The sequence below is a fragment of the Enoplosus armatus genome, chromosome 4 (genome assembly GCF_043641665.1).
Source record: "Enoplosus armatus isolate fEnoArm2 chromosome 4, fEnoArm2.hap1, whole genome shotgun sequence".
Taxonomy (NCBI): Eukaryota; Metazoa; Chordata; class Actinopteri; order Centrarchiformes; family Enoplosidae; genus Enoplosus; species Enoplosus armatus.
Window position 1 is genome coordinate 22,371,959 of NC_092183.1, and position 9,940 is coordinate 22,381,898.

A 9,940-nucleotide genomic window follows, 5' to 3' on the forward strand; every position below is an offset into this window, starting at 1 on the left:
CCAAAAATAAATGTGAAATCTTTGGGAAAACATTAGCCGTCTCTTGGGGAGGTCGGTAGCGGCATCGCGGTTTAACTCATGTCATTTCCTCACCAGCTCAACGCTGTATAGTTTATATACCAACTGCAAAGAGTTTACAGTGACAGTTAGCGCATGTAGCATACTGTATGCAGTTAGTATGGAACTGGAACCTGGCACTTAACTCCAGGAAGAGAGAGGGAAGTAAGGCAACACTTACACATACTCATTTTGTGAAGCATGACTGGACTTTCTTCACAAAGAAATCATACATGCAGTATATTATTGTATTACGAGCCTCCTTTTTTTGTTTTGCTTTGGTTATGAGTAATGTCACTGGCTGAGAGCATGGTCATCGTTGCCACACATTTCAGGGCCGTATTCCACTTCGCCCAGCCTTTTTTTGCACACAGGACCCCCCCCCCCCCACCCCACCTCTCCAAGAAAACAGTGTTGTTGTTATTGAACTTAGATAAAAGTTAGTCATTTAGCTTCTACTTTTTAGTACCTGAGGACCACAAAGTTCCTCATGCATCTCATATATATTGAAGACGTGACGTTACTAACCTGTAACGATAGAATGTGATCAAGATTTAGACTCAGAACTACCTACACACTGGCACCATACTAAAACTAGTAGCCGCCAGTTAATGCAGCATTATGCTTTTTATAGTCGCCATTTGTCACATTTTTAGTCACCGTGGTTACAGAGCTCCTGTGGCACTGACTCATAGTGATTCATTGTTTTAAGTGTATAGAGGCTTTCATAATGACCTAAACACCACGTTTGTGACGTTAACGATTTTAGGGATCCATAGGGAGTAGTTACCACTTGTGTTAGAATAGTCCCTGCTGAAAAGCTGAAATCCTTGTTTTCAGTTTGCTGTGACTTATTTACCTGTGAAATAGTTAATAACAGAATACTGTGGAATGATTTAGAATATGTCGCTCTGACCGTACAGTGAACAAGCTGGTGGGTAACAGCAACACATGCGCTGTTTGATAGAAATGTTTTCCTGTAAGCTGTGCTGTTGTGAAAGCCCAAAAGTATGGACAAAGCTGTCCAGAAGATGCTGAGATGAAACTGTTTGTTGCCATGGTGAAATAAAATCGTTTCTGACTGTCAGTGAAGATGTCTGAAGAAGTTTGAACTACTACACATCAGAGGAATGTTTTTTTTTTTTAGGCTTTGCGACAAGGTGATCAATGCTTTTGCAACTTTTACACATGCCGAATTATCATGCCCAGTCTGTCTGTCTGTATAGTAGTATATAGAATATTACACAGTACAATACTCAATAGACATTTGGTTACAGACATCCATTGTAAGCAGAGGGTGAATCCCAATGACCTTGGTGCTCCTGTGACTTTTCATCTAGCGCCACCGGCAGGCCAACGTTTCCACTCATCTCGTGAAATATCTCGACATCTTGTATTTGGATTGTAATGGATTTTTTAATTAAACCCATTCACGTCTCGGAATAGCTTCGGTGATCCCTTCTCTTTTCATCGAGCTCCGTCATCAGGTCAAAATTTTGAACGGTCTCATAAATTGCCTTTGGCCTCTTTGTGTTACTGTAACTAGCGTCCCCCAGGGAACCCAAGCTCCCGTTCCGTTGCTGTAATACCCAGTGTTGGGATGCTGATGGTCTTTGTATGCTGTGTATGAGCTCCACGAGCATCTTAAGATTGCAAGGCAGCAGGTCCCTGAGCTGCTCATGCATGGACACTCGACGGCTCGAGGGTAAGGATTTTATGCAGTATGTTCTATCATCCTGGTCACAGTGTTTCCCACCGGTGGACAGTTGATGCGAGTAATATGGTGAGATAAAATACTAGAAATGTTAAACTTTGTCTTATTTTCAATTTTCAACTGAAACTCATTCATTTCATACATTTGTTTATTTTTTGTTAAGAACTTCCCCCTCACTTGTGCAACACCAGAAACAATACATAGATACGGTGCACCTGTACGATATTGTTCACACAGATGTCTGGGTCCTCATAGTTCCCCTTTTTTTTGTTCTAAACTGGAGGTCATATGACAGCCAAAAGATGTGGTGAATGCTCTGTGGGCAGAAAACAGCCCAGAGACCTCCCAGGCTAATAAACTGGAAGCATGTAAGGGATATGCTGGGGGCCAGACCCTGAAACGCTTCTGATCAGTAGGATTTTCTAGGCCCTCATATATATCTATATATATATATATATATATCCAATAAATGTGTCCATGTCCTGCGGGGAAATCACTTTGTATTCATTCCTACAGGCTGCTGCTCTGGTATGTTAGCGCCCGCAGGGTGTGGCCTACTTCAAACTGAAACTAAATGTTCATCTGTGATAGCGTTCCCCTCTTTAATCTCTACGGAAGAACACAGAACCACAGCTTTGTTGCTGCTGGAACCCTGTCACAGTTTCTACTCCGTGGTCAGAAAAGCGGTTATGTGTTTTACTAAACGCACGCTCTCTTTTTCTTTCTTGAAGTCTACTTTTTTGGTAACAAAGTAAAAACACAGAAACTGAAAACATGAAGAAAAAAATCGTCACATAAGAGATGACGATAATAATGAAGAAACAAGTCAGAGGCACACATTTGTATTTGTATTTAACCTTTATTTAAGGACTGACATGCTCATTGTCAGGTCGTACGCTGCAGTTTTTGAGTGGGCTTTTGTGTCTAAATATAAGAGTGACACAGACGCGCATCTTCTGCCTCTGCTGCTATTTCGGTTGGTCTCCCCCCTCTGCACTTTCTCACTCGCAGATTTTCCGTGTTGCTGATGTTGAGAAAGAGGAAGTGAGGAGGGAGGGGGGGGGGGGGGGGGGCTGCACGGTCTATAGCACCATGAGAAGGGGAAGTGTAAGCAACAGCAGAGTCCACCAAACACAAGTCTTAAAACAAGAGACGAGCTGACTTCATTCTCCCCTGCAGGTGAGACCTAAACTTTATCTCACTTTTTTAAATCTTTATTTGTCTTCTTCCGAGTGTCTGAATTAGGTCTTCAAACTGTTGTTGTTATGAAGATCATGTGTTACTTGCTTGAGCTGACGTTATGTCTCTATGTCTATTAAAGTAAATCCAACATGGTCCGTCAGCTAAGTGGAAGTGTCAGCTTTGCAAAAATATACACGATTGGAAAAACAAAATGTGGCAGCAAAGATCAGCTACAAGTAGATCAGCAATTTGAGGATTTTGATTAAATTCGTATCTAAAACATGTATACTTTGGTGATAGTCACGAGAGGGTGTTCACCCAGAAGTGCTCATGTAATCTTTTCGGGGAACTTTTTGGGGAACTTGTGGTATTTCCACAGCAGACCAAACCCCTGTGATGTCATTAGCAACACCGATTATTAACCCCTGTGATCTCATCAGTCCAACACCGACCATAATGCGTTGGTGTCCGTGTGTAATAAACAGTAAGGTTTTAGAAACGCACTGTCTGCTCGTGAACTGGGAGGAAACAGGAAGTGAGATGTGTCGGCATCCCCCCCCCCCCCCCCCCCCCCCCCCCGTGTGGTGTTTTGTCACATACACATATGAGAATATGGTGGGGATTTATTTTGATGTTTTTGATGTTTGTTTCTTGTTGCAGGTCTGATCAGAGGTGATACAGAATGGCTCAAGGATGCCTCAAGTGTTTAAAGTACACCATGTGTGCCGCCAACTTCCTCTGTTTTGTACGTATGTTGTCTCAATCACGTCGCCAGCATCTATTTTCATCAACTGGGGCTCCTACAGTTGTCGGGGGCGGGGGGGTAGGGGGTAGGCATGTGGAACAACATATCAAAAGTGTGAAGAAAAAAAAAGAAAAATTATTAGTGTGATATAATTGGATTATTATTATGATGCGTTCAGGCGTAAGAAGCATTGTAAGTTGCAGCCGACTGAGATGGAGCTCCTTTGAATTCATAGAGTGCACTGTGGGGTGTGTAGCGTGAACCTGACCGCCGGGTGTGTGTCTCCTCCGGGCAGATGTGTGGGGTGGCGGTGCTGGGCTCCGGCGTGTACATGCTGGTGAACTTCAAGGTGGCCGCACTCACGCCGACCTTGGCTAGCTTCAACTTTGCCAACATGCTCCTGATCAGCGGCATCGTCATCACCTGCGTGTCCTTCCTGGGCTTCCTGGGCGCTCTGAAGGAGAACCGATGTCTCCTCCTGACGGTACACACACACACACACACACACACACACAGCACCAGAGGTTGGGGTCTTTAAAGGGTCAATTCACCTCAAAGAAAAGACACGTTACTGTTGAATTTCTTTTAATGTGTTTTTTTTTAATGCCCTGAACACCACAAATGAAATTCCACTCACCTCATTTGTACTGGAAGTCGGATATCTCAAATATCCCAGTCACATATCCCTGGACTCATAAAACCAAAACATTGTAACTTGAGTCAAGTGACCCTTTAAAGCTCTTTATGCTTGATTTCTCTCAAAATGTTGGTTGTAGTGACAAAGGATTTTTTTTACCACCACTACGTCATGGTGTCTTAAAAAAAACTTCCTTGCATCAAAACCCCCCCAAGTGGACTCAAAGCGAAAGAAGCATTGGAGGCACAGTGCAACCACTTAATTTGGAGGTAAAAAAAAACAAACAAAAAATGTCATTAATGATCCCTCATTGCGCAGGAAAACGTACCCCGTTTGTATTGCCATGAAATTCGGTCCAGACATTCATTGTTTCCCAGGTGATGCATCCTAATTAGCTTGGTTGCACGCTTACCTTTGCATTCAGCGCCAACGGCGGGTGAAATGTTGACCATGTCAAACAAATCATGTTTACCGGTTGCACCTGCAAAACGAATGACATTCCCGTCAGCCTCTGCTGTACTTTAGCTGTTCCTAATTTGCGCGCGTTAGCATCTAGCTAGTGACGCTAAGCTACGAGGGTGAACGCGTTTTATCGTTGCTCGCCAAACATTAGGGTAATCATTTTCTGACTGCTGGCGTTTCTCACCCCATTGGACCACGTTACATGTCATTATTAATGACAGGAAGGATGGACACAACTAAGAAAATGAGATCCAAGTTGCAAGGAAGAGGATTTTTTTTTCTTTCATTTCTGTAAATATGATGTGGCACAGTCATAGATTGTGAAAACTTCTCTGTCAACAGTTTTTCCTGCTGCTGTTCTTTCTGATGCTGGTGGAGCTGACAGTCGCCTGCTTGCTACTTGTGTACGAGGGAGAGGTAGGGTTCACATCAGTGCTTGTGTTCATGCTAATAAAGGAAAGCGCATGCGCAACCTGCAAATCTCACCTCACTGTTTTAGATTGGTAAACTGGTGACAAAAGACCTCAACGAGGGCTTGAAAAAGGCAAAGGGGCAGATGGGGAATTCCAGTTCGACAGACGACGTGATGATGAGTGAGTGGGATCTGCTCCAGGAGAACGTAAGTGTATCAGAGACACATGACCAATGACTGGGTGTGAATGGCGCACCAAAATAGTGAGCGTTAAGTGATCTCAGTCTGATGGTATGACACTTTTTGACACACGATCTTTTCAGCTTGACTGCTGCGGAATCAACAACGTGACAGACTGGGAAGACACGGTGCCTAAATCTTGCTGTTTGAGCACATGTAGCACCCCGAAGCCCCCGTACAAGAAAAAGGTAAACACAGTGTAACCTCTGTGAAGAGCCTGGATGAAGGCTTGTATTTACGGTGGAGGCCAAAGGTCAGGATCATCTGCTTTTGAAAAGCCAGATAGACGCATTTGACTGTAGTCAATCTCAACTCTGTGGTCTTTGTTCGCAGGGCTGTTTGACAACGCTGAAGAACTTCTTTGAGGAGAATTTCCTAACCACTGGGATTTCTGTCATTGTGCTCTGCATTGTCGAGGTAAACGGATGGTAGTTTAGATTTGAACTGTAAGAAAGCAGTCTCTGTGAATTTATGCTTTTCTCAGAAAAAATCAGTCTATACAAAAGGCTACAGAATATGGTAGCCCAGTGCCGCCAAGTTTTAGGCCCACTTGTAGATACAACTGAATTTTCTTATTATCTTGAGATCACAAATCAGGAATCAATCGTTCACTTTATTGTGAGCAGAAAATGGAGATTTTTGGATACATGCGTATTATCATTTATGCGCCAACACTGACAAGTGTAGTGTCAGGCAACTGTGATTTTTGCATTTAGAATTTAGAACTTTTTTTTTGTTGTTCCATTTTGGGGACTGTATGGAGCTAAATTTCACACTCCGAATTCAGACACTAAAATTAAACATATGAGGGAGTGATTTCAGACACAATGATGTGTTTTCACTTGCTAAAAAAATAATTAAATACAGCTTTAACAGTCTGTCTAAGCCAATTTCAATTTAAAAAAAAAAAAAGAAATAAGAAACCGCTTTGTGACCTCAAAATAACACCAGACCCTGAGATGTAAATAGAGATATGGACTCCCTACAAAATTAAAACATATACTAATAGCTATGAGGATCTACCCATGCTCTTTTCTGTGACCAACACCGGTCAACAAGTTCATCTGTTTTATTTTTTATTCCATTTTTTTTGTCTTGTTTGTTGACAGGTCTTGGGAATGTGTTTCGCCATGACGCTCTTCTGCCACATCAGTAGATCTGGACTGGGCTACAAGTTATAAACAGTGTTCTCTTAAACAATATATCTTTTATCTGCGTATTTTAGAGTTGATGTTGTACAGTTCTGTCTTTAAAAAAAGTTGTGTGTGGAAGGCTAGAAAAGTCATGGGTAAAAGCTTATTTAAGATCAGAAAATTACTGTTTTGTGATGGCAAAATTTGAATGAGCCTCGTTTTACCACTCTCTTGTTCATACATGACATCTCTGGCCTTCCGTACTTGTGAGCCATCAAGCTGTGTAAAATGCTATTTCAGTCTGAGCTGTGCGAAATGAAAGCTGTTCAGCGAACGACTGAAGCTTCTCTCAACTTCCTCTACATTGTCCATCTTTTGAAGGGAATAACCATGTAAAATATTACATATCCACTGTAACTTTCCAAACTTGACAACTTTTGGAGATCCTTCAATAAACCAATACAGTATTAAGACTGAACGGTATCCTCCATTTTGACTATCTTCATGTTAGATGACGTGCCTTTCCTGTCTCTAGCTTGCAGTTCACCGATCTGTGGTGGAGCCATAGATGTAACCACTTCCTCTTTTGACCCTGTTCAACCATCACTTGGTTCCTCTAAATCTCATTATTTAAAGAGGCAATGAAAAGTGTTTTACATTCAGTTACCCCTAAGACTTCAATTTTTTAAAGGAACTTCGGAAATTCTGTCAAGAAACTGAACCCAATTGTAAACATTAAAAAAAAGAAATCCACTTGAAATAATGCGGAGACAATTGTCCAAAAAGTTGAAAACGAGAGCAGGTAACACAGATGAAATGTATTTATTTTAAGAATAAATCCTGCATCAATATTTTAAGAAAAAAAAAACTAAAAAAATACTAAGATTTCCTTTACACTTTTAAAATAATTTTGTTCTTTTCGAAACCACACAAAAAAAAATAGAAACAAGTACAATTTTTGTAATTAAAAAAAAAAAGTAACTGTACACAGCAGAATATACCATTTATTGCAAACTGAACACCCCTGACACCTCAGAAACTATAAACACAAGTATTGCAATTCACCTAGAGATATGAAAAGACCACAAAACTACTCTGGTACAGCTCTCTCATCCTCTTCTCTGAAACAAAACAGCTGTGTTAAGTCTGCCCCCCTCCCCCCCTCGGCTCCGATGCAGGCAGCACAGTGTCTCGTATGGGTCATGAAGCCGTGCGGGTCCATTTTGACAGGGATTTCCAGTAACCGTGGCACTTGTCCCCCTCCTCCTTTAGATACCAGGTGAACACAGTCCTCTTTGGGAGACGCCACGCTAACACAAAGCAATTCAATAGCCTAAACAGGGAAATGAGGAGTCCTCCACTACAGCGAGCCCCCCCCCGAGTGGCGATGCACTTGTGACAATGATTCACAGGAAACCTGGTGCGACATTATGGTAAAGCGCTCCTGATCTTGCATTATGGATTTTAAAAAAAAGACATTCTGTCCTTGCAGTTGCTGAAAGGTTATAAAAAGCAGCTCATTTAGAAAAAGACGGGTTTCTGTCATTCAGCAGCCTAAGGCCTTTCAAACACTTCGAAGCTACACTAATATCACAGGACACGCTCAAGTTAAAAACACACCGCCAACCATATAACAAGTTACTTTTACAGTATCAAGTGTTGCCATTAACACATGCTATTGTAGTGAAAACCCTATAAACAAAACGTTGCTAAAACCTTTTCTACCTAGTTTGTGCTCAAGATGTTTGAAAGGGAAAGCCATCAGAAGAGGAACAAGAGTCATTTGGAGGAGCAGACGGTACCATGCCCGAGAGAACATTCTTGTTTGTGAGAGAGTTGCCCGGCGGTGACGTTAACGTTGCAAAGAGTGATCTCTCTTGGTTAGTCCACCTGCCAGGCGAGCTCACGGCTGCAGACGAGGATATCTGCGACAGACATCAATAAATAAAGAGAAGGGGGGGGGGGGGGGGGAGTCTTTCCCCAACCCTGGTTCACAAAACCCAACCTCCCCAAACCACCATCCACCGATATAACTGGAATGAGTAAGAACAGTTAGGGTACCCAGCCCCTATTTTCACAACATTAAAATATCATGGTCCGCCATTAATGGCCCACACAGACGATAAGATCGGTCCTGGTTAATGTTCAGTCACATCACATACAAATATACAGAGAAGCAAAACACCAAACACCACCTTAAACCCCCCCCCCCCCACACACACACACACACAGCTGCTGCTAGTCCGTCTACACTCAAGTGCGTCACTAAAAACCACATGGTAAATCTAATAATAATACCAGATTACGCCAGAGAGCAATGACCCCGTCATGAAGTGGGACGCCGGATCTTTCCACGAAAAGACACGTCCTGTGTTAAACCCAAACTAATATGAGGCTGCGGCAGTTCAAATGAGACAAATCAAGAGAGCGTCTCCTTAGTGTCCTGGCAACTGACCTACATGCAACTATCGGAAACTACCCCTCAAGCACAGCTCAGCTCCATGGGAATACAAGGAGGCGACGAGATACTCGAAAAGGCAGCAACTTTGAAAAGCTAAGATGAAGTCTCATGTCAGTTCTGGCTAAACTTTGGATTTCCGCATGAAACCGGGGCCAGGATCTATCCCTCCATCCTCTACAGCGTGGGATCACTTCACCGTACGAAGAGGAGATGCGATTATAGTAACCAATAACTCAAGCTATACTTAGCATATGGCATTAAAGTATTGTGACAGGAACCTTTACTCGATTTGAAAGTACTACCCACTGACAATCTCAAAGAAACCAAATCTAAGAACGTCGAGCAGCAGAGTATCTCTGTACGAGCAATGAGCTTGAAGGCAACCACAATCCCCTGACACTGGTGGTAGAGGCTCTACCACCTGAGCTGACCTCTAAGACATCAACAGCCGTGCCAGAAAGCTCCACACACCATTGACAGATCCACCATGAAGACTTAGGAGGGTCTTTATGCAGCTGGAGCCTTTATTTTGACCACATCTAATATAGTTACCCAAGGCATTTCATCTAGTGTCAGTGAACCTTACAGTATAGTAGTGCACCTGAGCTTTGAATGCTGCCTGGGGGATCAAACACGATTCGAGTCTGTTTACTGCGTCTGTGAGCGGCAACCGCAACTAGTCCCAGGCCTAGAACATCACACTGTGAACAACACGATCAACGAGTCAGCGTCTGGTTTCCTTCGGCCTCCTCCAGGAGGCTGTCTGACTGCTTTCTATCCCAAAGTACATTGGGCAGGAGGCACTGAAATGTCCAGAAAACATGCAAACCCGAGGTGAACGTGCAGTGTCCACGCAGAAAAAATGTCTGTGCACCATCACGAAGGCTGAATCCCGGC

General features: G+C 42.9%; 1 protein-coding gene across 1 annotated transcript; it reads left to right on the top strand.

Moving 5' to 3' along the window:
- Positions 1-2,877: 2,877 nt before the first annotated feature.
- Positions 2,878-7,060, top strand: LOC139283610 (leukocyte surface antigen CD53). The gene is made up of 8 exons (XM_070903605.1): positions 2,878-2,950; positions 3,614-3,698; positions 3,994-4,182; positions 5,140-5,214; positions 5,297-5,416; positions 5,533-5,637; positions 5,783-5,866; positions 6,559-7,060. The coding sequence occupies exons 2-8, from the start codon at positions 3,636-3,638 to the stop codon at positions 6,628-6,630; spliced, it is 708 nt and encodes a 235-aa protein (XP_070759706.1). The 5' UTR covers positions 2,878-2,950; positions 3,614-3,635; the 3' UTR covers positions 6,631-7,060.
- The last annotated feature ends 2,880 nt before the right edge of the window (positions 7,061-9,940 follow it).